The sequence below is a fragment of the Varroa destructor genome, unplaced genomic scaffold (assembly GCF_002443255.2).
Source record: "Varroa destructor unplaced genomic scaffold, Vdes_3.0 BEIS01000005.1, whole genome shotgun sequence".
NCBI lineage: Eukaryota > Metazoa > Arthropoda > Arachnida > Mesostigmata > Varroidae > Varroa > Varroa destructor.
This window is the reverse complement of record NW_019211458.1, coordinates 36,787,115-36,814,765: the sequence shown is the minus strand read 5'-3', so window position 1 is coordinate 36,814,765 and position 27,651 is coordinate 36,787,115. Positions and strand designations below refer to the sequence as shown.

Here is a 27,651-nt window from a genome sequence, read left to right as displayed (position 1 = left end):
CGATATGAAGAAATCCTGATGTATAGGGTCGTATAGATAGAGAACGCGTACCATCCGATCCATTCCATGTACATTACTATTATTCTTTGGCGCGAAATTCTACATGAGAAACTTAGGACGAACACGATCGGGATTTTACTCGCATATCGTTATATGACAGTATATTAATTCTCGCTGGGTATTCTGCCGAGGGCTGTAGTTAACCACATCGCTGGGTCGATATCCAGTAAAAATCCAAGTTTGTGTTGTTAGTTATACTAATAGCTTGCTTGAGTGTCATCCTTCACTATAAAACGCGATCGAGCATTTCTCGTTACCGTACATGCACAAATTTTTCTGCTATCTGTTGATCTGTCTCGGCCAGCTAAACTACCGCGTAGTTCCTATTCCCCTATTTCTCTCAAATCCCTATTAGCTGTCATGGTCTTAGAAAAGTCAGCACAGATATATTAGCTCTCTCATATATAGCAAGCCATTTTTCAGCTGGGCAGTGTGTGCTCGAAAGCTGATTTTGCAACCCACATCTATCGAAGTTAATAAATAACGAATTTGCATTTTGCCGTTTTTTTGTTCACGCGGTTTGTTGGTTGAGCGGTGAAGATTGCCTCCTCAGATGTCTTTCGATAAGCACACTAAATGCGTTGGCTTCTGCTTGTCTGATATACGTTTTTGTTAACTGTTTCACTCGTAAGACACTGAAGATTTAGATGTAACAGCAACGATGCTGACCTGATCAACCTGAGATGCAAGGTGTTTTGAACGATGCTATGAATCTCACCTTCCCCCCGTGTACTGTTAACTATTGACGCTTCAACACTAATTCTGCTTCTTGAAATGGGCTAATTTTCTATGACTACGTAGGTGGGTTCAAAGTTGCACTATGTTTTAGGCCCAGTTTTAAGTTCATATCGCACTGTAGTCAATCATATAACTTAACACAGTAACAGTCATATAAAAAAAAAATAACTATTTTTTTTTTTTTACATTTGCACAGGTAAAACTTATTGGCGTTTAGGTTTCACTCGGCTTGGCCTAGAGCGTTGCTAGTCTTGAAACATAATTCATAAGTATTATTTGCACGTATCGATAACAAATAATATCTAAGCTTTAATGACTAAATCTCGTTGCCTGCCCCGCCACATGACATACCCTGTTGTCGTTCTGTTTTGTCTGTTATTTGATGAACCTTTTCAGGGTCTAGCTGTGGCAATTCTGTTCTGTCTATGCAATCAAGAAGTCGTAGCCCAGGTTCGGCGCAAAATTCAGCTAACGTCGTGCTTTAAGCATCGCTACATGCAGTGCAGCACCAACGGGCAACCGGCTTGCGTGCAGGCGTCCGTGCATCATGACCAGCATCGAGCTAGCACTGTTGGTAGTATACTGTAATGTACACGGTGTCACTCGTACGACCGTCCGGCAGAAATAGAAGCAATGTTGTCAGCCGAAAGCGAACTCGATTCGATACGGATATGTTTTTAATTAGTTTAGTGATTTAATGACTTGACGAGTAGAAACAACATTATTAACAGATGCTGACCGAAATCCTGATACAAAAAGTATTTGTTCCTGGTATTCCGAGGATTCGTATCAGCGTACGGACATAACGTACACCGACTAATGGCATCAACGGAATAGAAGAGTTTCGGCGTAACCCAAAAATGATCTTTTGTTACAATACACCAACATGCTGTATATGATAAATTATATAATTCAGAAAAAAACAAACCTTGTTTCATTGTATGTACGCGCTAGAGTGAAAAATACATTGTAAATGTACATAGATAGATTGAGAGATGTATGTAGATTAGAAAAGATGATTCGTTTATGTTAGGTACGTTTAAAAAGAAGAGTGAGCAGCGGGATCTATACTTGCGTGGGTGCCGCTTCTTGGCCCCGGATTCAAAAGAGGCGTTTCGGCCAGCTGTGTAGTCGTTAATTTCCCTATAAACAACACCCCTTTACCCTCCGACTTTCCTTAGAACCAACGTTCGCGGATAAAACTAGCATCGTGACCGATCTTATCGTAGATGGCAGGTGAAGATATAACTTGACCTTCTTCTGAAATCGTTCTTGCGCGATATAGATGACGGCGCGCATCCGTGCTGTATGTGAGCAGGGCAAAGTCACTGGACATGGTATAACGAGTTGACGAAAACAATTTCCTAAAGCGTCCGAACTACCTAGTTGTAGCGGCACATATATGTCTGTAATGTATCTATTTAACATTTATATAAGACGCTTATTATTAAACTCTTTATTGTACCTCTGTACAGAAATAACGAATATTAAAAGTATACATTATTCGATTCGCTTGCGGCATAGCGTTTATGTGTAGAAGTGAGTACTTATATTGTACCTCATACAGAACGATTACCAGGAACGTGTCCTTCAACCATTTCTCATTGGGGACTATTTAAATACGACCACGATTGGCGATCACTCACATAACGAACTTCCATTCATCTAAAGACAGCATCAAGGCGTTTGTTGTTAAGTTTCTTCTCCATTTCGTCAGAGTACATCCTTGCCTTGTTTACCACTGTTCACAGCACTCACTAATAATAATAATTGTTTTGAGCTTTACGCCATGAGTCATCGTCAAACGTTTACAAAGTAATCAGTCGATACCTACTTGACAGCCTAAAACGCAACAAAAATACTAACATTGCATGTATGATATTTGCGCTCATAATAGGCCTATTACATTCTTCGGTCGATAACAATTTATCACTGTCGAGGCGTAAATAACTTCTGAGGACAGCCCAACGTGGCCAACGTAACATCAGATGCTGACAAAAAAAAAACTGGCGCTTTCCTCAGAAGGAAGGCAAGCGCTTTTCTCAAAACAGACCGTGCTGATTTCGTGCATGATCAGTTCAACGAGCGCTACCGAGGTATTCCTCATTCTAAAAATAGACCGCTCAGTCAAAATAGGGGCAGAACTAGAATTTCTGCTAATATCATGCGTGAACCTATCAAATATGAGACTTGCTTGATCACATCAACGATTTTCATCAGTTCAGATAAAAGGCAACAAACGAAAATTCGATCGAAAGTCCGCTGTTTTTGTAAAAGTATATTTATCAAGTACCCTTCTAATGTTTCCCTTAACGTTCTTCCCATTCGACTAGGAAGCCAATAATTGCGACCTGGTTCTTTGTATTAGCATCGACCACACCTATATTTGTAACAAACTGTATAAAAGTGACACGCTCCATTGCTAAAGATTGCGTCGCCGAGCAACACCAGCCTTATTTGTAATCAGACTTATTAACGAATCAGTAAATCAGAAAGAAGAACATGCGCTACTGTAAATGTTCATTCTGCAACAAACCGAAGCACGTACGTACGTCCATACACGTACGTGCGTCGGTTTGTTGTCACATCTATGCAGCGAATCTAAAAACAAACGCAACTCTTAGCCGATATCGCTGATGTACTGCTATTCGTTGACTTGTTCCTGCCTAAGCAATGAACACCTCTGTCTTTTAAGCGCTCGCTTTCAATCATACGGCCAAATCGCACTCGAGACCTCCGATAAGCACCATGCGTCAAAAATGTCTGCATGGCATGGATCTGTGAAAAATCGTCGTCCAGTCATCATTATCAGGTCATCTTGAGCAGGTTGGTAATGATGGTTCTGTCACACGTCTAATCATACTTGCTCTGATACGGCAGTAAGCACTCAACCGTATAATGTAATAATAGCTTTTATAATGAATCGCTTATCACAGATTATTGACGGTACGCGTCTGTGCGCGAGAAGGTCGATTACCTCATTATACCTCCTGATATACCTTTACTATACTTGATATACCTCAGGTATATCAGTAGCTATTGAAGCAGAAGTGGTGCTAGCAAGTACCATTAAATTCCTCGTCTGCGGTCAGACCGAGTATGCGTGACACCGCGGGTTCAAGGGAGGCGTGAACTAGATTAAACAATACGTGACGATCGAATACAGCCAGGATAACGCGTTTTCGCGACCGACCACCCAACAAACAGATCTCGAAGATCTCCGGTATCTAGAGCGTATAGCGACTGAGCCGAGCGTGTCTTCTGTAACAAACGATACTGTTAATTAATATACTAGCACGTGTTACCAGTACACGAAAGTCGAAAAAGGATATTTCGGCACGGTGTATTTGGCCTCATGAGCAGAGACCTATATATCCAGAGCTCACCCTACATTCGGTCTATCCTTCCAACTTCGATACGTCACAGTGATTCGTCCTGGCAGCTATTCAGTTTCTGGACACGTTCATATATGGGTAGTCATTTGACTCATAACCGGATGAACAGGCACTGGGCGCCTTTACAACGTAGGACGTTTATCACAATCACAAATGTATTACGATTGCTGCTCTTGCGATACTCAATCGGAACAAAGATATTCGATTGATCAACTAATTTGGTCGTATCTATTTCGATCGGGCATTGCATTTTTTGGATCTGGGTTTTTTTCCTGACTTCCCTCCATTCGTTCTGATCCACACGATAAATAAATGACGAAAGCACAGCATAAACATCTTCTTTTCAAACTTTGCGAGATAGCCAACATTACTGATATTGAAGTAATCCTGTTATTTCATTAAAAGAGATCCGCTTGTTCGTCTAGGTTTTCGTTCTCACTATGGGACTGAATTTTCCAATGTGTGGTGGTAATTACTTCTTGCTTATAATATGGGTGTGAGCCTTGATTGCCATTAACACGTGTGGCTGCCGATTTAATCATTCGCTTGCTTATATATAAAAGTGTGCCTATAAAAATGTACGCTAGTAGTTGGCCACAGGCTAGGCAGATACGTACGACGGAACAGTATTTGTTTAATAATCTTAGGGACTTGTTAAATGATTACGTACTGGGAGCCAACTAATTCGAGCAACGTTTAGCGGCAGCGCACGACGTGAAATGTTCACGAAAAAATTATTAGCAAACATGCAATTACGGCAGTCAACTAAAAGATAAACCCATCAAAAGGGCAAAATAGCTACAATCGTCCACCTCCATAGAATGGTCCTGACCGATTATTATTTTGATGTAACCAACGCCGCCGGTCAAATATGTTTTTACGTAGAATTTATTTGCTTTTTTAAAGACAAAATTATATTCTTCTTATTGTAGTTTTCTCCTATAAAACGATACAGCCAAAATAAGTGTAACTTCTCTGTATGATCCGATGATCTGATGACAGATATCGGCTCCTTTGTCAAGTTGGTCAGATCTGCTTAGCTGGGCCATCGGGGTCCAGCGTTTATGATATCCTTAAGTTGATAAATTTTTGTTTTTTTGCTGCTTCAAAATCGTAAAGGTAATTTGATTTGTCTTTTATGGATTTATAATATAAATGGAGGGTAATAAACTTGGTCAGAGTCTGTACGTAACATTCAACTATAAATTATCTGAATAATATCGACATTATTATAATGAAGGAATATTAAGTATTTGCTTTTGTTACCGATAATAGGTATAACAATAATATAGCCTGTGCTATGATTCTCTGCATATTCAACTGAAGTTTTGCCCCTGCGGTAGTGGATACAGGTAGTCGCCAGATATTTTTCGTCATCGCTATTTCGGCCCAAAAGCATGTACAAACACAGGTACGATGTGTTCTCTAACCGAAAGACTCATAGCCAGAACAACGGATAAATGGATTGTTTCGCAGTGGTTAGCATGTGTTAGGACATATATATACATAAACTTGTTTTCGACGTTAGCTGTCGCACGCCTGTTGGTGCGATGAACGGTTAAAAATTATTGTGGGGCAAAGCAGAAAAAGAAAAACATCGGAAAAAGGATCGGAACGTAGAATAAGCCAATGCCGCTTGTAAATGAAATAAAACTGACAGAATAATGAAAGAGTAAAAAAAAATAGATAAACTGCCACAAGTTACTATTACGTGTGTAAGAATGAGATATATTATACAATATTGCGAATGATGAAGAGTGAATAAGGCGACTGGATTCGCTTCCTACGCTATTGCTGTTGCATATATGATAGTAGATAAAGGGTTCTATATTGAACAGATTACACTATAGTTTGATACAAAAACAAAAACGCATACCAACGATAAGAACAATACACTTGAGCCAATAAAGTGAGCGAGAACGACGCATCGTGGCCGACCATCAGCGGTTTTTTTTCTAATTAGAATGGTGTATTCATTTCACTCAGTATAGAATCGTTTTTGGAAAGATGAAGGTACTCGGGTAAAAGTATGCCCTCACTGCACGTTGTTAAGGTTGGGTAAAGCACCAAAGTAACTTTTCTAAGTATACATTTTTACTATAACTGTACGGGAAATTGAAAGGTAGTTAGTGATCGTTGGCGACAAAGGAGTAAACATCACGAGCCATCAATCCGCCTTCAACTTTAATCGACCCAATCTTTTCATGCTTAAAGACCATCTTGGTAAGCACTGGGTGTAGGCTGAGCAAATTTCACGACTAGCTCGCGGAAGCCGATCGTGGCCCAAAAACGTCTCCTGTACGCCACGATCGTGACTGCAGTCTGACAGGTCCTTTACGCTCGGACGTCTGATGAATTCAGGCCTAATATTCAGGCTCAAACAATAAGCTATACACTTAACTTTCATTTTTCGGTTGAAGTTTGTACCTCACGCTATTCAAGACGCATCCGCAGGCCCGTTTGTCCCTGTTTTGCCCACAATCGATAGCTTTGTTGGTTGAACTTAAATGGGTCGAAGTTGGTCGACCCCACTTTGGCGATCTTTAGCCGAGTACGTGACTTATTAGACAAAAGAAAGTCTAACCACACTCTTGGAACTTAGGACTTCTATAAATCTTCGATTTGCATGTTCGTCTGTAAATTGCAATACACGAAGTTAACGGCATGCCGTAGGCCGACCATAGCCTGTACCCGCGAAGAGACAGAAGCTTAAGGGAACAATTTTACACGCATGATATCCATTAATGCTAAATATCTCGTTTAATCATACAAACTCAACCGGATATGCATAGCCATTGTCGCAGAGAACCAAGTATGGGGATGATTTTGTCTGCTTTGTAATGTTGAGATGCCTAGGCACCGATTCCTAAGTGAATCCGCCGAACTTAAGTTGTCTTGACTGAGAAAACGACGAAATACAGCAGCTACCAGATGAAACATCTTCTATAAAGGCCAGAAGCAACCGAGCTAGTCTAAGTAATCGTCTACTTAGAATAAGGAGGTTAAGATGGGTTGAAAATTAGGAAAAAGTAACTTAACGGCTGATTTATGCACTTTATTTATACGAAGTGATTTAACTAATTCATAGTTATTGCACTAAGTATGAATAAGTGCCGCATGAGTTAAAAAACTTTTCACTTTGTGTGATTGCTTTTTGATTGGATTTGCCTTCTCCGTAACCGTTAGCCCCTACGCTATTTCCGTACTGTGGCAAGACAGAGCGGGAAATACTGAATGGTACTGTTGTAGTCAATATCACCCGACTGAGATCGAACTCAGTGCAAGATACACCTCATGTTCTTTTTCTGTAGAAAAGGCCATAGATTCATTTATGGATATCAGATACGACCTTGTTTGGCTAATAAAAAAAAAAGGCCCATTTCGCTTGCTAAAAATCACTTCGAAGCTAGTTTCGTCATACACCGTGTTCAAATCAGTCATTATGCACGTCAAGGATAACTCCATATTCGAGCCCACGGCCTGCATCCAACACGAGGGCGCCATGCCTAGAGACTTTAAAACCTATTATTATTGTTATTATTATTATTATATAACCTATTGTAGGATTGGCTTTTTTGCGACTTGTAAATAAACTGCAAAGCTATTTCTTTATTTTCCGTCAGTACTACCAATTCAATTGTCGGTACCTGAACTAATGCCACATTTGTACGTATGTCTTATGAGAAATATCATTCAAATAAACGTTTACTATAATAATAAGAGATCATCCATTGAATTATATTTTTTTTTTAAACAGAAAACGATAGGTTAAGGTATTTGTTCTACCTTACTCTGATATCGCAAAATTTTCACGGAGATTTTCTGCAAGGTGCTAAAATTTAAAGTGAATAGTAGACAAATAGACAATAGTAAGGTTACAGGATCAATAGGAAGGCTCAACAATATTTTATATCTACTGCTTCGATTATACTATCTTCGAGTGGAGATCCTTAATCGTATCCACGGTGGTCCACCAATTTATAGCTCAACGGCCATGTCGCCATTCAGGCCAAAGCAATAAACCGTCAGTTCTCAGATCGAATCATTGATTTTAGCTAATGGTGACCCATTTGTCTGTTTGGACTGTAGGAACGTTCCTAATGGAAGAGGAAATTAAATGGTGGACATCGTCCTGATTAGGCAGGCCAACCTATGGCCTATTTCACATATATACTATATATATGTAGCTTGAAACTCGGACTAGTCAACTAGACGGAAGTCAGTAACGGGAATCGGTAATGATTATCTACATTAGCGTCTATAATTATCAGATACATTCATTTGGTATATATATATACGTTGCAATAGTACATTCGGTATTATTTCCTGTACGCTTCTATGACAAGAGCTGTCCAGCTCAGGTATTTCTCTCCCGGTCCACAACCCGTACTGAGCGTTATACGCTTTGGCAATTCTTACATCTTTTCTAATTTCCACTATTACGAGTGACCAACAGCTTGGTCATCTGTAAAGGTCACTTCTATTTTTTGTAATACGCCCTAAATAACTGCATATAGTTCTATAGATTTCGCTGCCTTGGGCGGACCCCGGCAATAACCGTGGGGATATAAACCGTCACTGACCTCATCACCGTCAGACATGTAACAGTTAAAAGGCGCATATGATAACATGCCTAACCTCAACGAGAAAGTCATGTAAACTGACCTAGAAGTCAGCAGGACACCGCGTTTCGGATAGCACAGACCCCCCAAAACTAAGCACGTGCGGCTGAAAACGCGACTGTTTCCTGAAGAGACTCGAATAGAAATAGGACGTCTCAAATCACAACTTTACGTTTCAAAATATTCAGAGTTATTCTCTATACGTCCTTACAAAACGGAGGTCTATCTATAATACCTACAAGCAGATTGCTACTTAAAATCAAAGTCGACATTAGAGCTTTATTTGCAGTCAGTATATCAACTAGACGTTATGCAAATAAACTTAGAAAAGGAGAAAATTTATCAGCATCTAATTTCGTTAGGGTAGACCAATTTTTGCAAAACCCGTTTGCTGTTAACGTTAGCTTCCGAGTTCAAACGCATCGAAACGTTAACCTGCGTTTAGACGAATAGTATCTGACGCAGGTTAAATGACGGGGACTTAAGGTGGCGTCCCGTTTCCCCCTTCATAGTTTGGCAAGTCTCGTTATAGAGCTGCATGTTTTTAATGGCCACTTAAAGCAATGCCTCACAACAGTACCGAACGCATATACTTGTACTAACAAAAAGTGAAAGGCCATGATAATGTAAAGAAGCAACATAAACATTTTAACTACGCATATTACGATAATGTTAATGTAATAAAAAACGACTATACCGGGGATATCTGTATAAGCAGTTCGTAGTTTAGACACTTAGAAAAATGGCCAGATCTACAATGCGATTAGTTTATTGTGCTATAATTACGAGTATTATATATAATTATTATACGAGTAGAAGTTATAGCATATTTTTCTCTTGATATATACACTTTTATTTTACACGCAGAACACATTTAAGTTGCACATTCTCAGAAGCTTCAGGCTATCGTGTTCAATGTAGCCTCCGAACTTTATTGTAGCATACACATCTTGAAACAATTAGCATTTTAAAAGAATTATATAAAATGTTTATTTTTCTTCATGATCAGACAAGACAAGACCGTATTAAACACTGAACTAAACTCTGTGTGAAACGTGCGGACGAACCGGGTGTTACAAATATGTTCTCAATTAGATCGTTTCAGTCCGGAACAGCGTGTCCGTGAGCCTCAATGATCATAAGGGGCTTTGCCGTTGACTCGATGTCCATCAACACCGGCATCACCGCCCCAACCTTCGGCCGGACAGTAACCCATCATTACATCATACAGACTACGCCGGGCCTGCCAAACAAAACCATGTGGTACCGAAAGGATCAACATGGAACAGTTGCTTCTGGGGAATCGCCAGCGGCTCTAAGTATTTCGACTCAATAAGGTTGAAAAAGGAGTTTATTAAGGTGTCCATAGTAATGTAGAGCAAACTTCACCTATTTATTGCTTTTTGGTAGCACGGAAAATATCTGCACAGAAAGCGTTCTGATGTAGCACTTCTGTTGCCATCAATGTCCTAGTGTAAACTGGTAACCGTTTGAAACTATATCCTGTCAAGTCGAAAAATAAGTTCGAATCACTTTTGTTTAATATACCATTCGCCTAGGTGGCGGTGTATTTGCAAAAAAGTAAGAAAGGACACAAATTGCCTTTGTGAAGTTTGCGCCTTGCAGAATCCGCGCAGAAGCTTTAAAACGAAGGCAACACTGAAGGTATTTACTCCCTATCTTTTAGGTAGTTTTCCGTTTTTGTTGGACATGATATACTCACTTTAGTCGTATAGTTTCGGCCACTGAGTGTCCGATTAGGGAAGCCCGCTGTCTCAGGTTCGAACCCCGCCAATGACAGACACTACACGACGCGTGCAAGAACATAGAGACAAATATGATATTTATTTAAGAATTCTGAGTAATGTGAAGTAGATGTGAACACGAGTGATGACAAGAACGTATATCTCTGTTTCGATTTATACGCGGCGCCAATATATAGGCATATCCGAAGCTCTAAATGTTTATTTGTCTGATGCTGTCGCTTCGTCGGGTACGCTTTGGATGATGCTTACTGGATCATAAATCGCTTTCCCCTAAAGGCGCGAGTTTGCGTCACGCGCATTTCGATTCGACTGATCTGCCTAATAAGACTTTAAAATATTTTTAAATTGAAAATACTTTTATTTACCTTACGCGAAGTACGTTTCGATTTGCAATTGGACGGAGGTACAGCGAGCGGTATGAGGAAATGTACCTATTCCGGTATCTAACGCATAATCTAGCTTGCAATTTTGCTCCAGGATGCCCTCAACTCATCTCACGTTGCATCTTATCATCCCTTCTTCGTATTATCGTTTTCGCCGTCAGCGACCATTTCGTTAGATCACGCCTTGAAGTGTCTCACTTTTCGCAGAATCTTAAGCATTATCACCAGCATTTCGTTTCATTATTGCGGCCACGCCGTAATTTGTAGCCCTTGTTTTAGGCCATAGTATAGGAGCTTTGCAGGAAATAATTACAGGACAAATTTCCACAGATCTCGTCTTACCGACTCATAGCGGTAGGAAGTCAAGTAAGAATACTTAGAAAGCTAATCGCCGACGGAGCTTGTCCTAATCATGTGTTATAAAGAAAGCGCTTAATATACAACAGAAAGCAGGACATCGGCCGTAAAGTGGTGGCACATATGAGGCGAACAACGAGACCGAATGTCAACGTTAGGCCTGAATCGAGTTCCGTACATAGATGCAGGTAGTATACGGCGCTGTAGAGCAGATTTCTGCGATGTCTATTGTGTTGGAAGCCGTGCTGTTCGTACCTACTTAAATTTTTCCACTTTCATTAATCTATCCATCGTCTCACGAATCATAGCTAGTATTAAAAGAAGCCAGATACATGATTTTAATTTCCGTAAATTATACGTATCTTTCGTTATTGTTTACTTTTACGTAATAATAATAATAATAATTTTTACAGGGCTCCTAAGCAGTTGATTATGTATAAATTGCATTATCCTACCTAATCTCATTATCGATGACTTGTAGGCCAATAGGACACACGATAACTAACTAACTAACTAACTCTTCATTGTGGAATTCGTTCTTTGTCAAAAAAGGTCATCGCAAAAATGATTTTGTTGCGATATCCAGATTCGAATGTGTCACTACCCAAAATTGGCTAGTGATACCAGCCTTTCTACAACCCCGCATTAAACATGTTCGTTGACCACAACAGGACACTGAAACGCTCAGTTTGCCCTTGAAAATGTTATTATTCAGCACACGATTGCTACTTTGCAGGGGATATCATAAATGCATTTAGGACAAATTGTTGCGCAGACGTAACGAGTTGTCTAGCTAGATTTGGAAACCTTTCACCTAAATTATATATAGATTATACAATATATTTGTTTTATCTATTAAATTTGAGGAAAACAAATTACACTGGCATGCGCTTAAAGCCAGATTTCCGTCACAAATGTAGAACCCCACTGAATAACGCCAGCGTATGCGTTAGCGACGTTATGTTTTCTTTTTTTTGGGTCGGCTTTAACAAGTTCGAACCCTGTATATGATGCCCAGTAGTGCATGTTTAGATCGTGATATTCGAGTATGTAATAGAAAAAGGTCGGCGCGCTGGTGCAAGCATGACCCGAGTTAAGCATTTGTGTTAATTTGCCTCTTAGGTAAGTGGGTAGACATCGTCTATTTGTTTGACTATAGCCGACTCTCGCATAGCTGAGAACCCCTTGCTTCTTTTTGCTAGACGTTACACTATGAATACCTGTATCTTTCAGTGGAAAAGTTCAACTACAAAGATATGATCGTTGAACAGACAGTGCAATAAGACATTATCGGTTATAGTTTATTTCTCTGTAGCCAATTGTAAAAAGCACATGAAGTTGGTGAGCTCTTATTGTCCTCTGATTAGGATGCTCACTTCCTTCAACTAATATACCTGATCAGTTCACAACTAGGGTATTTGACTTCAGCTACTTTGGCCAAGGCTTTACGTGAGCTCACAAACGATACATTAGCACATAAAATTTTTAATAAATCAAACTTGAATTTTAAAGATAACCTTTTTTTTTTTTTTCGTCTTACAATTTGAAGGTGTTCGGACGAAGCTAAAACATGCCTAGACCGATCGATACAGATAACTAGGGCATAATCATGCTACAAAATATAGTCATCACAAATACGTAAAGGAGTGCCCTGATCGAACTTCGAGAAACAGTGACACATAGCACAATCTCTTTGTGCACTTTAAGATAAAACACAACTATATCCCCGATGAGGTTCGGCCTAGTTCCTATGAATGCCGTATCAGATTTTCTGTTGCAGCAGTGCATTGGCATCACTCTTTCTCGAATTCGTTAGAGAGAGAATGCATATCGTCTTCACTGTAGGGAATCTTCGTCCTTCCATTAGGCCGAGACCTTCGATTTTATGCACTATATCCATAGTGCACAGCTTACTTTTAAGCCTTCTGTAAATTATATATCTCACACTATGTCTGGTAGCGCTGAGACAATGATGTACTGCTATCGACACAGAAGTTTATGGTGCTGAAACATGGCTTAGATTACATTGACTACATGATGATTTTGATGATCAAAACCATTCTTTCTAAAAGGAATCGAAGGTTAACGTTGTGGATGGGTTATAGGAACGGTTTGGCCTGAGCGTATAATGTACGGAATGGAATCCGATAGGCGAAAAGTTTATGATATTTTTCTTCGTTTTTAGCAAATTTCTGAAGAAAAAAGATTGAATGCATACAAGCCTTTCTGCGAAGATATCCCATGTTAGAGGGCTGAGTTCCTCTTCAGGCGAAGGGAAGGTTACCTCAAGATGTCCGCAGGGGACACTTCGTAGTTGCTTGATACTTTTTTTGAGTCCACTCCGTCTGTAAAGTGTCGTGTAAATCCATACAGATGACATGAAAATGAATTCCGAAATCAAAGAGAGTGAGCTCAATCGAGATTAATGAGAGTTCTGATAGCTTTGGGAATGTTATAGGAGCAAGAGAGAACACTCTGCTGAACAAAGGGATGGTTGTATGAATTTAATTACTTTGATTAATTTTTTTTTTAATCGTCCCAGCAATGCTATTGCAGCTGAAATTTTAAATCAGGCATGTATGAACTAACTTCGTCCTACATAATAAGGGCAGTTACTTTCAACCATTTATAATGGCGGCTCTAGTAGAACAGGCGAAAGCTGACTCATGTATTTAAACGTTCAGTGGCCTATCATTTCCCGGTTGCCACTAGTCAGCGTACCCTCTAAAGGGTCTCTTTCACTTTTTTGCGATTTGTAGAGGCAATCGTCCCAAGTTATATATCTACCATCAAATAGAAACCAGGTAAGAGTACATGCAATACCACATTACATCGCCTAATCTGAGAACATTTATTGTAAAAGACGTTTTGTACACAGTATAACCTGCCATAAGAGAAACCTATAGAGTTCCGTCTTCCACAAAATTCGCGTTTGATGCTGATTAAAGCCCTTTGTATCAAAGCGGCTGATGGATTCAGTTGACTCTCCTTCTGCTTATTATCTAGCTAGACAAAAAGCTCAAGTTACCAAACTTATATAACTTTAAATTTTATCAATATACGCAGAAATAAAGTACTAATTTTCGTCTGAAAAACGTCACTAGCATCTCGAAAATTTGGCAGACTCGGTCGCACATTCATTTATGTATGTTTTCTATAAATAGGCAATTTCTCGTTCTAACTCAATTGTCATGCAATCGTCTACTTCCTGTCCTATAATATCAGCAGTCATCATGGACATCGAGTGCCGATCAGGCTTTGGCACTGTCCTTTGCACCTCTACGCTGTTCTCGACCACGCCATATTTCATTCGACTGCTAGAACAAATATGTCCTTGTATCTTCGGTGTACAGTTCCGTGTTTATAAGAATCTTGCCTATTGTGGGTTCACTAACACACGCGCACAGCTTCACAGATACCGATACATTAGTGCCAGGAATAAACTCTATCTCGACATTGCACTGTGTTCATCTAAACGGGTCACTAGTTGTATTGTCAACATGGCGTTAGTCCAGATGCATTGAAGTTCCCGATAAACGTCCTGTGCGACTCATTAACTTTCCACAGTATCAGCTATCTCGTGCACAGAACAATCAATTAACCAGCTGGTCAGATACTAGAGGTGGATTCTTCGTTCTAAAACATGTCCGTGCCTCCGACTCTGCGTGTTTACAAGTTGACACTACAGCTATGGTAAAACTACCTATAGCTGTAAGAGAAGGACATTTCTTCCTTCGTTGCGTAGGATAGTAGACTAACTGCTGAGAACGTGCACGACATGGGTGTGCGAACTTGAATCCAGCGCTGAAAATTCTGCTTGATAAACAGTCATAATAAGGGACTCGAAGGTAAAGGCAAAGCAGCAGGCAAGACAAAAACCGGTACGTGAGTCAAGCGGCAACCGAGCAATCGAGTGTTCGGACGCCGCCAGAGCCACTGAAATGTATACCCCATTTTGCATACGTTATCACCTCACCTTAATGTACCATCCCAAAGACGATTATTACGTAACTATGATGTGGTGGTGCATTGCACGCCCGCCTTCTGACTTCTAGTTCAATAATAATTATTAATTAAGTGATCTAAGAAGTATCAACTGAATGTACTATGTTACTTTATCTATTTACTTAGAATACTTGAAGTCGTTCGATGATTACTGCTGAATTTATGTTCCAAGCTGAGGTTGACGCCAACCTGGTGTTATTTTAAGTAAGTTTAAAGGATGCATTTTCTCACATAGCTATCATCATTATAGGGGAATGTTTGAAATAATAGTAGTCTTCAACGCCACATCCTTATATTGATTAGTAGTCATATACAATACCAATGGAAAACGTTACACACTTACGTTTACTTCTGCCTTTAAACTAAAGGCGGTTTGATATTACGTCTCTAACGAGGTAAATAAATCCAAGCGGAGAGGCTATATATTAGCCCAACACGAGCCGACAGTGCCATCCCCGTGGTCCCCGAAAAAGAACGACCACCGCCTAACGACGCGACTTTTTTAGTTTTTTTCAAAACAAAAGATCCACTCTCCTGAATATGAACGCCAATCGACAAGTCTTCAATGACCGATGCTAACGATAGTAATCAAAATATGAATGTTTCTTAAAAATAATGATTTGGCACCTCGGACTTAATACCTAGACGAAAAGCTGACAGGTAACCCTGTTAACGCTGTAAAGTACTAAGTGAATCTACTGTTATTAATTCTAATGTAAGGAGCTCTCCTAGTGTGTAATGAGTACATGTGCAGAGATCCCGCTTTACCTGGAAAAAATAAACGGAAGTCTTTGACCTTTTCACAATTACTAATTTTGATTAGCATATTTAAAAAATGAGCTATTGGAATGATGTCCTGCTAATGGTTGATGCTTAGTTAAAGTACAACGGTAACGGGGCGTGCGCCCTCCACCTTATGTTGTAGTCTTCAAGACGACTCCTGAAGAAATAAAACTGATTCGGTCAAAACTTTATACTGCTTCAGATAATACAGTATATATGTTGCATAGTTTCTTAATAATTACCATTTACTGCTCTATAGAGTTCTTCGCCAAGTATAAAATCCATATGGTGACAATAAATCGTACCTGTAAAAAATCCTACACTGAGGACATAAAATAGGACTGTTCTAATACGAGTATGACTAAATACGTAAACGACAAGATCGCATGTTATTGAGTCGACAACACAGTCCCGGATTTTTCTGTGACAGGTACTAAAGACTGAAATATCAAGCCGGTCTTTAGGGTTAAGCCTATGTATTTCAATGCTGTGCTATAAACATGCTAAAATGATATACATATATGTGTATATATATAGACATTATGTGTCGGACGATGCTATCCTGATTACAAAGCACCAGTGCTTATGTTATTTTGTTTGAGTTTGTATAAGTTTCTCGTTGTATTCCTATGACGCACTGCGTTTGTAATAGGACAAAAATCTAAAAAAACACGTAACTTAGTCACTCAGACATCTGTGTTTACAAGGCTAAAGTAATTTTCCATTACCCCGATGCCTCAGAACTCCCTAAGGAAACCATCTTCGAGAACCGCCTAGCAGTATCCGGACCTTGTCGCCAAATCGAACAGACATCAGCTAAACCCAGACTAGACGTATGGGACGAAGAGGCAAGCCAATAAGCAGCATCAGGCGAATCTTCTAGCCAGCATATCTAAGGTATCTTGATCTGTATTGTCAATGAATCACTAATTGTAATTCGTCAAAACACTTGAATAGGATTATAAATCTGCGCGCGTCATAGAGCGGCTCCTAAAGAAACTGCATTCGTATCATTAACGATGTTATACGTTGCCGTTAACGTAATATCTTCGTCAGCATGGGTTTTCCGCTTTACATCCAAGATCGATTAAAGACGCACCGGTGGAGTATTTTTTTTAAATTCTCTTATGACATTAATTTTTTTTTTCAGATTTTCACGATATTCACACCGTAAGTAATTACCTTTGTACTTTCCAGTATAATCTAAAACAATATGGAGACCGCCATGAGTAGATCCTTTATCAGCTCCGTGACAATATTTTAAACCGCCAACAAGATGTCGCTTGATTTGCGAAACCCGTTCGATACGGTGAAACCCTTTAACCCGCTTTAATGAGATAATTACTTAAAGGAAGTTCCCAACTTTTTTCACTTTCCAGTGTATGAAATTGAGGTGACATTAAATCCGAACGAACTCACTAAGTAAAATTGTAAAGCTCTGGGAGACTGCTGTTTGAAACGGGGAAAGTGCCACATCGGTGTCAAAAAAGGCGCTCCCGACTTGTAGTGTTGTAAGTGAACGAACGTCGAAGCCGTTGCTCTTATTTGCATTCTCTAATGGCAATGCAGCATGTCTCTATTGCCGGAAGTACGCGCCCCTCTCAGTTCCTGATAAGTAGTAAACTGATGAGCTGGCTGCTGATTAGAATTAGCTTTTATATTCGAGAAGTACTATTGTCTCAGGCTGCTTCATCCGCATACAAACAATGGGATAAGCGTGCATTGAAGCGACAATTTATTATAAAATGTTGGTGGATGGAACAGCTTTCAACCGATGGACCCAAACTGATGTCACACTATCGTGCAGAAAAGCAACCTTTCTGTGGATACGAGTTACGCTAGGAATTACGACGCCGAAGATTCTGGTATTCGTAGATTCTTCTATGGTTCTGTCTATTGGGAGGTGAAGCTGTTCGAAGAAAAAGCTCGACGTTCTAATAAACGTCGACATCTGTTTGCGTGTGTCTAAAGGAAACCTTACAAAATGCATCCCAATCCACCAATCGGACTATACGCAGATAGTTTGCTAGATTCTTATATGATATAGTATGAGTAATTAGCCCGATGTATAGTCTTGGTTAGGCAAAATTATATTTTACTAATTTGTGTTCCATCATTTGACACAGCCGTGAAACCAGCAACAGAAAGAATAGGTTCTGTTTCGTTCATTTGTTCTCTGCTGCGCAGCGCGTAAGGCATGACGCGTTAACACGTTGATGGTGTCTATGACTTTGCATTTTTATAGAAAACACGCTAATAATACCACTGCACCGTCAAATCAAAGGCCCGGCCGTCAACCACGCTTGGCCGTTCTTCCAGCTGGATGGCTTTATCGGGTGGTATCACTTGAAATTTTCCACTATATTTATTGAAATGCCTCTATTTAAATCTGAGATAGAGCGCCTCGAGCATAAGTAAGCTTTTTACGAAAATTCGTAATATTTTGCAGTCTTGCCCATGGAAAATGTGTGTTATTTATGGTCGAGACGTACTAACGGAAGAAACGTTCCAAAGATGCTTAGGTCTCGCTTTCGTTCTGACAATTTCCATGTGGCTTTTCGTAGTGGCCAGCCAGTTACGGGATGAATTTCTTATGAAAGCTGAATCGTACCGACGCCTGAATAGTCAACACATTGCCAAAAAACCTGACATTATCTACCAGATACTCTTAAACCATTTAAAGAAAGCTGGCTACGAGAAATCTCGATGTTTGGGTGTCCCACAAGTTGACGCTAACGAATTTACTCCACCGAAACACAATGAAATTAAGCCATTTTCGAAGCAGTTGATTACAGCTGATCAGAAGTGGGTCACATACGATAATGGTGTGCCAATAGAAGAAAGAATGAACAGAGACGTCTTCAGCGATCTATGGCGGAGTTCAGGCTAACCGCTAAATACGGTGATGCTATACGTTTGACGGCATTGGAAAGGAATCGTGCATTATGAACTGCTGCCGGCTAGCAAACGTGTCAACTAATGAGACGATAACAAGCAACTCAGAAAATTTGACTGGAACAGGAAAAGTGCGGTCTTCCACTATAACATTAGCAGATCACATACGTTTTAACTATTCGGGAAAAAATTGCGCAACCCTGTAATCTTGCTGTATCAGACGATCATCTGCCTCGGTCTCTCTTGATGATGTTAGTAGTTTTATTAAAAGGGGCGCAAAAGCTACTTGTCACTGTTTTTTTTTTTGTTCCGAAAGTTCTACGGTAATGGGATATGGTATTATCAGGAACACGGTAGGAAATGGTACCTGTTTAGCCTACCAATATTACTTTAGAAGGTAAAAAAAAAAAGTGCTTGCTTTGATTTTTTTAAATAGCTTAAAATAGTCAATACTTCTTCGACGGCTTAATGTGTGGGCATTCATTGATCCCAAGTTGGACCAGTCAAACGTAAACGAATGTCCTCGTAAAATTGAAGCTTGGTAGTGGAAAGCTGCACTACAATAACGAGCACGCAAATTGTTTCAATCTCCGGAAAGCATCATAATAACAATCATTGGCTGTAACGAACATGCGGAGTTCCATGGTTGCCACTACCGATAAACCCGTTTTTCCACGAAACCGGAAAACGGAGTAGTTCTGTATTGAAAGGTGATAAACAATGCTGTATGTACGTAATATATACAGGTATAAGTGACTATGAAACTGTAGACTTCCTGGCGTTCTTAGTTTTCTAGGTTAGCACGTAGACCTTATATGTATAAATTATTTTATTAGTTAGTTATCGTATCTGGAATTCAAGTTAATGGAAAACATTACTACTGATGAATACCGTTTATAATCGAGATATATTTTTATCGTGAGCCCAAATACTTCTACTTGAGTTTAAATGAGTTGATCTGACGTCTTATCTAATATTTAGCCAAACAAATTTTGGAGTTTATGCTCTATCACACTGAAAGGTGCTATGGATTCTGGGCGTATAAGCCTATAAGTCCCACGTACGGTCAAAAAGAGCAGAGGTGATACAGAGTGACGAGAAAGGAATCCTAACGCATCTACACTGAGTATGTATAAAGCAGTTAGCTTTGTGGGTGTCCTACTTCTAGTATCCTATGACCGATTTACTGTATTCTAAATAAGGCTGTCATCTGAATGACCTTGACACCTTCAATTTCCTTCACTCTAATAAAAGTGCTCATTTATAGGTTATTCGGCTACTAGCGTCACTACTAACAACGTAAGCCGATTGATTATATCCTGTTGTGATATTATTGCCGGTGAGGTGGTCGGTAAACCCGGATTAGAGATCAGTGATTTGCCAAAAAAATGAAGTCTCAGCCAGAGAGAGCGCTGGAATACTCTGCGAGTATGGCGACGCAACGCATTTCCGCTATCTCTACATCTGTGCAAGGCTCCTCCAGCTGTGTGATACATAGTCGATATGGAAGGCAAATTGATCATGCAGATATATTTATTGAACGATAAAGCAGGGCGTGCTTATTTCGCAACACTAATATCTTATTTTATTGCGCCCAATTTGTTGTTGTTATCCTGGGTGATGTAAATTTTGTTTATATATAAAATATTGGATGTTGATATCATTTTTCTATGATTACGTTTGATAGAAGTGCCGCAGTTATTCCGTCTCCTCTACAGGTTCAACAAATCATCGTTATCTATCGATAAACTCGTATATTTCTTTTATTTAATAAGGCGCCCTAAACTCTTAGGGTGCATGAGGGCATCTACTAATGATACTGTCTCATCGAGCATGCATGACATACTAATAAAAATGCCAAAAAATCTATTTCTGGAGAGCGCTACATTAAAATTGGATATTACCACGTTGAGCTGAGAGCTTTACCGAAAGCTCGGAAAGAAACCGTAGACAAATGCCCCTCAAATGCAAGTACTTGATGTAAGCATTATGTGCAATATTTTTGTGTTTCTTCTTCTACGTGAGAATTACACGTGCTTTCGACACATGTTCTCTTTTATCCTATTTAGGCCCGTACTAAATTGGAGACAGAACGAACCTTGAACAAAAAGCACCCGGAGCTTGGTCCCGTGACAGCTTTCACGAAACCTAAGTTCTGGAACAGTTGGGTAAGCACTTAGGACGTGCGACTACAATCCGTTATTAATCTTCGTTGCGTTCTTTTATACGATTTTACCTACTACCCACGTTGAATGCTCACAAGTCTAGCCAAGAGAGAAGTAATTATCAAGGGTACGTGCCTCAATAATAACAAGTCGCTAGTGTAATATAAGAGACTATGTCCTTGATCAAATTGTTCAATAAAGGGCGTATGCTCACATTGCTTCAGGCAATGCAGTTACATTATCCAAGCACTATATGCATATCTATCGCTGAGTCAGTCTCATAAAACTTTGCCATCACCGAGTTGACCCTGGTAGTTATCCGTTATAGCGCATGCGCCTGGAAAACGTGCCCCGAATCCCAGTATGCAAAGAACGAATGCTTTGTGAGCCAAGATTAGAATATACAGTTTGAATGGTAAGCCCGCAAATGGCCAACTACTTCAGCCGCTTTGTACTGTCTAAATGCTAGCTTTTCAATTGTCAAGGTTAAGCAGGTATGTCTCGGGAGGCCAAATTACGCTTGTCCAAACAGCGCCAACCCAGTCGTTTCTGATAGACCTATTTCAGCTATACGACGCCGTGCTGTCACAATATGAATGTTCCGACCACTAGCAATAATAATAAACAGTAGTATAATGCTAAGTTCTTCCATGTAAGTTACATGTTCACGAACCACAATAATATCTGTAGACTTCATCTGCAATGACTCAACGCTCAAATCATTCGCATGATTTCTCGGCGGTTATCCTTGCGGCGGTTATATTCCTGGAACATATTTAACGACTTGACGCCTCTTAACGCACAGGCCTTTTGTGCTTGATGACGCGGTAGAAGGACAAAAATAACACGCGTCATTCCAAAACAAAAGTTACAGTTCGTTCCACATAGATATTCCAAATTCTGTAACATTTGTTACGCTTACATTTATCACCAAGGTGAAGCCGGGGAGAATATTGATAAAAAAAATAATACTTTTGAACTATTTCCTAACCTGATCTTAGAAAGTGAAAGCTAGCGGTAACCAAAAGTATAGTTTAGTCTACGTGACATGGCTCGTAGTCTTCGACAGATGTGCACCGAGCTGTGCAGGCCATTACGTATTCGTCGTACTGGAGACTAAAGACGTAGTGAAATTATCAGCAGGTATCAAAGGCCTATGTTGTCTACTCCTTCAAGTTCACCTTGTAAAATGGGACCGGTTCCGCGAGTCACAATTAACTACTTGGCGGACCTTCGTCTTCTTGCGTAGGATTATAGCAACGCACAGTTTGCAGATGAAACACCGAGGATGCGCGAAGACTGAAACGCAGCTGGTTGATTCTATATCCGAAAATAACTGTATTGCTTTGTTTAATTATAGCCGTAAAGAAAGGGTATAGAAAAATATTTCTTTAAAGCTATCTTGTGGATTTCTACGAAAAACTAGATGGTTGATTTATTAAGATTCGATTAAAGAAGCTTTACTGTTTCCAAGCTCGAATATTGACGGTGTTATTACATGTACGATATAGTTCTATCTCTAAGAATGAACGACAGAGCATGGAACTCATATCAGACGAATACCTAAAAACATAATGTATTATTAATCAATTTTCATTTTCGCCTATAGAGCGTACAGAACGGCAGTTTCTACGTTTCCCGCCTTTTTTCAATAGAACTACTATCGACCGATATATCCGTCACTGGTGGTGACTACCTGATGAATACTCAAGCAACTTGCTTGCTAAATTAAAAATCCTACTCTTAGTCACCTGATCGTACTTGGTACCTTGACATTCTAAGCGTTCTACCTCAGACAACCTTATCTAGCCTTTAGACCGACTAAGTTCGTGCATTTAAACATATTTATTAATATGTTCAATTTTTATCATTTGCATTTTGCAACGGTATCTTAACAGGCAGCTGTGAAGAGGCGTAGGGGCCAACTAGCTAACGAAGACAACGCACCTACAAGAAAAAATCGAAAAAAATATCGAAAGCAACCAGAGAGAACAAGACTATTTTCTACGCGTGTTTAGAAAATAAACATGAGAGAAAAACCTGTGGCTACACTCGATAGTCATTCAGCGATCCGAAGACAGTGTACAATGATAAAAAGTTATCCACTTCCTCTCCAGAACAAAAGGGCTTCTTCGTGTGGGAATTCGGTCGTCTATTTTAGGACTAATGTTGGTCCTTTCCGGCTTGTGAACCTCTTGGCTAGTCATAGTACGGAAAGAGCGTTGCGGGGAAGGATGACGTTTTAAGTGATAAAAACGAGAGGTCTTTGACGAATCAACAAAAACATGGCTAGAAAAAGGGGAAAAAACTAGTATCATGAAATAGTCTAATATAGTTACCGTTAGAGTTAGTCGAGGTTGCTAAAGGCAAGTTTTTTGGTAGCATTTATAAGAGTTTTACATGCGGCTGGTATCGACACGTTTACGATTTTGAATAACCTTCTGCTTCCCGCCAGACCTCTTCGGTGTGCTACTGACAAAAGAAATTGAAACACTTGTTTGTTATTAAACGTATTATTACGTTAAACGTAAGATAAGTCGTTAGTCAGGTGACAGCTAAATTGGCCAATATAATCAAGCCTATTCACAAACTATCCTAATGAAGTGCTAAACACAACCTATAACAAGAAATTTTCTTTAAGATGTTTTGTCGTTTACTTCGACATTATACACAAAGTTCGCAAAGCTCTCGCCAACAAGTTTGACTTACTCAATCGATAGATTTGTCGAGAAAAGCAATTTTTTCTATTCTCATAGATCTCTGCTATCTGTACAAGGGATACTTCATTTTCAGTTAGCCCCATTAGAAACTGGCCATTTTAAGGCAGTTGGGACGCGTAGTAAAACGACTAGAGCATTTTATACTTATGTCAATCCGAAACGACATATGTAAGTCGTGACAGACAAGCTATTGCTATAGAATAGCTATCTTAGGTAAATTTCATGCTATGATAAATCATTACAATGACGGGTATAATCCTCTAAAATGGCGATAATAGACAACACGGAAGTGCCAAGCATAACTTCAATTGTTGATAAGTTATGTGCATTGAGACGAGCGAAGACAGCTCTAGGATGAATAGGGTAAGTGGCTAGTTCACTAGATGACATCTTTTATGCGTTTATTGATTGGATCTGAGCTAGGCCATACGATTTCACAGTGTCTCTCAAGAGTATCTAGTGTACATATAGCTCTTAGCAGACTGACGCAGTAACGAATACTTTAAGAATAGGCGGATGCTATATCAACATTTTATATAGCAAATCTGTCCATTAAAGTTCGACTTCTGCGGCAGATGACAACGTAAAGTAAGTTATTTTGTTGTTGGTCTATTCCTTCCAGTGTTCGATATCACTGCAGACGGGCATGCAGGTTACACAATATGGTGTTATTATAGACCACACAGCGCATCAAATATCTCAGTTTTATCTTTGTTTGAACTTTGAACTTCAGGGGGGAGGTTCGTCGTCAGCCGACCTCATACCACTTGATAAGTTAACATGTTTGGTGTGTTCGAAGTGCAAAAGATATTGTTAGTTACAGTTAATCATATACTTAATTAATCAATTCACAATAGTTTAGAAATCTTGCATGTGACTAAGTTTCAGCTAGAAAAACGAATATATGTATATATATATATATACACTCTCCTCTCGCAAGAGGCAATACTCAAATTGTGATACGTCAGCCCTTAAAAAAAATACAAAATCTTCTTGCAAGGAAGTAAAAGTCGCAGGACCGCACTGACTCAACTCAACCCAATGTTAGGGTCAACAGTATACGACGTTGATAATTTAGCTTTTCCTCAAACGGTCAACAACGTGTCCTGTTGATCTTAATATTGGCCTGAATGTGTTGAAGTTTGTAAGTACGAACATTAACACAAAATCTACTCCGTAGCGACTGTAGAAGACTAGGCAAGGGTTTTCTCTCCGTAGGATCGTGCTGCCCACATGTTTTCAGTATATGATGATAAGGCAGAATGGAATATATAGAATTTTAGAGAACGGTTTTTATCACGCTAAGATGATGCAACATAGAGACAGCGTGAAATCCTTCCTACGGAGATCGATTTTACACTAAGTAGAGCCAAACCTACGATGTTTTTCTACATTTTATTTCACACTCTCAATTATTGTTTCTATGTAAATAAGTGCTCGTGATCATTTTTTAGGTGTAGCATTAAAAACACGACCCCACTAAGAGTCTAAGCACAAACAAAACAATGAACTATGAAAGCGGTGTAGAATAGAGAACAGGCACTCACCAGTTTCCTCCTATTACTTACGTATGACCGTTATTTATCAATGTTGCTGATGGCAATGATTTTGCAAACGTCTACACTTGAAAGGTAAGCGCGCTATAGCTGAATTCTTGAGTTCTTCGCCGTGGTCTATCCCATACGAATGTTTCGTAGGTAGCGAAACGGCCGACTAAAACGATACAACGGCATTTTTCATCCATGTGCAAACTTACATAGCAGACTAAATGAACAGTTAGTTCTAGCCGTCACAATGGACAAAGTCTAAGATCGTTGATGATTTCCGGACTCGAGTATAACGTAGCAATCGAGTCTAACGGTTAGAAGTATACTGAACGTACGGATATCAATGTATTAGGAAAAGCGAAATAGGGTACGATATAAGCCATTCGGTGGGTAAGCTAAGACACTGAGTTCAAAAGGAGTCCGGCCGGGGGATTTCTCTAACAGTCTTATAAGACTGTATGGCAGTCACACAAATAACTATGAACCCTAATAATTATTGCGTAAGTTATTTAAATTCTTAATTTGCTCCATTTGTTGTTCTCCTGATTATTACTTTCTGGGAATAATTTTGCCGACGCCAAGATTTGAGCGATCGTTTCACCCTAGTCTTTGTTATCACTCCTATGGCAAGACACTCATAGATGCTCATTACCCATTTAGATTACGCCGCCTCGTGACCGTGAATGTGACCATCGCCTATTACCGATGAACAAGCAAAAATCACTTGGGGCATGTCCCGTATAATGAGAGTTTTGAAAAGATCATGGAAAAGCGGCTTACATTGAAATTGCTCTAAGATGCTGGCTCTTAGCATTTGGCAAAAGACTATCTTTTCAGCGATTTTCGACTAAAATGATGTTAATATACCCTTGATCAAGTATAATTTAAAAAAAAAAAGGGCACCCTGAAACTAAGATCGCTCTGTTTTCGAAGAGACGCAACGTTACCAGTTCGGCGATGATCAGCAATTATGCACGCCGATTCGCGCCTGCTCATTGTAATGCTGTGACTGTTGTCAGAATTGTTTCGCTGAGTATGAGACTCGGACTCGAGGCTATCATGTTTATTCGGCAATCCCATCAATATTTGGTACAGACTGGCTAACAAATATTGGATAGGCGTTCATAAACAGATTTTTGCTGCTTTGAAATTTCTCACCTGGTTGGTAAATTTATTTCGCATTTTCTAATTCTCTCACGGTGTTTTCTGTATGAAAATATTTGAAACAAACGTTCCATGCGCATATTTACTGCAGCATTACTATTATTATACTTCTACGCGGCGATTAATCTAACTTAACATGAATCCACCGTGTTCCCTTATAGCAGCGATTAGGGTTAGCTCAGCACCCCACGAACAACATGTACCCCTGAGCAAGCTGCCTCTGAAGCAATCAATGCCAGACACGGACCTTCCGCTTACGCCACTGTGCTACGCCTTAATGTGATTATCAAAGCTGCACTCCAATGGCCAACTAGTGATATGCAGACGGACAGTCCCTCATCGCGTGCAAAAGCCTGCAAAAAAGACAACGACCTTTACATGCACGTCATGTAATCAACAAACGTGGCAATGCGATAAACAACCGTAGCCTAGAATCAGGATGGCACTAGTGAAAGTAATCGCAGATTATAGATTCACAGCATCCGGTTGACCGTTTAAATATTCGTAGGTGAAAAGATAAGATCGTTAATATATGCGCAGTCGTAGATAAGGAAGAAGCTTGAGACTCTAATCTATAGGGCGCGAGCAATAGCAGGACTGGCAAAGTCAGCGGTGGTCCTAAAATAAAATCTGACATTTGTTATCAATGAAATCTATCATATGCTTCTGTTTGTGGTAACTATCACCCAGTAGCCGGTTATGTTATTCATGTTTTTCTCATTTTGGATGTATGTGCTTTGTCTGTTACGTAGTATCTCTTTATGAGGGCTATCCGCTAGCGACGAATTCCTCAAGGTCATTTTCGTAGGAAAAGTTATCTTCAAAATTATGCGCATGGGTGTATGTCAAGGGAGAATACGGGTACGTGCATCAGAGCTCAAAAGGCATCGTTTGGACGTTTCTGTATTCGACACTTGAGCCTAGAATTTTATAGAAAACTCAGGAACAACAAAAAGGCACTTTTAAAGTTACAAATCGTTGTTGGCAGGTTGGCAGTTTGTTTGCATATAAGATCCTCGCCAGACAATTGCTATAGCTCCTCTTTCTTTTG

At 39.7% G+C, this 27,651-nt stretch overlaps 1 protein-coding gene and 1 long non-coding RNA gene across 7 annotated transcripts in view; one reads left to right on the top strand and one right to left on the bottom strand.

Annotated features, from left to right (window-relative positions):
* LOC111251326 (calcitonin gene-related peptide type 1 receptor-like) overlaps positions 1 to 6,131 on the top strand; it is a 51,069-nt gene extending 44,938 nt beyond the window's left edge. For all 5 annotated transcript variants that reach the window (XM_022807801.2, XM_022807802.2, XM_086989257.1 and 2 more), the window contains one exon: positions 1,195 to 6,131. In XM_022807801.2, the coding sequence (XP_022663536.1) occupies positions 1,195 to 1,386 (192 nt within the window). In that variant the 3' untranslated portion in view covers positions 1,387 to 6,131. The remainder of the gene's footprint in view (positions 1 to 1,194) is intronic.
* Positions 1 to 27,651, bottom strand: part of LOC111251554 (uncharacterized) — a 115,886-nt gene that overhangs the window by 42,047 nt on the left and 46,188 nt on the right. Inside the window, exon 4 of one of the 2 annotated variants that reach the window (XR_015327777.1) lies at positions 13,540 to 13,666. This is a non-coding gene — a long non-coding RNA (uncharacterized LOC111251554). Of the gene's footprint in view, positions 1 to 13,539; positions 13,667 to 24,817; positions 25,603 to 27,651 lie in introns of those variants that run through there. The other variant, XR_015327784.1, reaches the window with a different exon arrangement.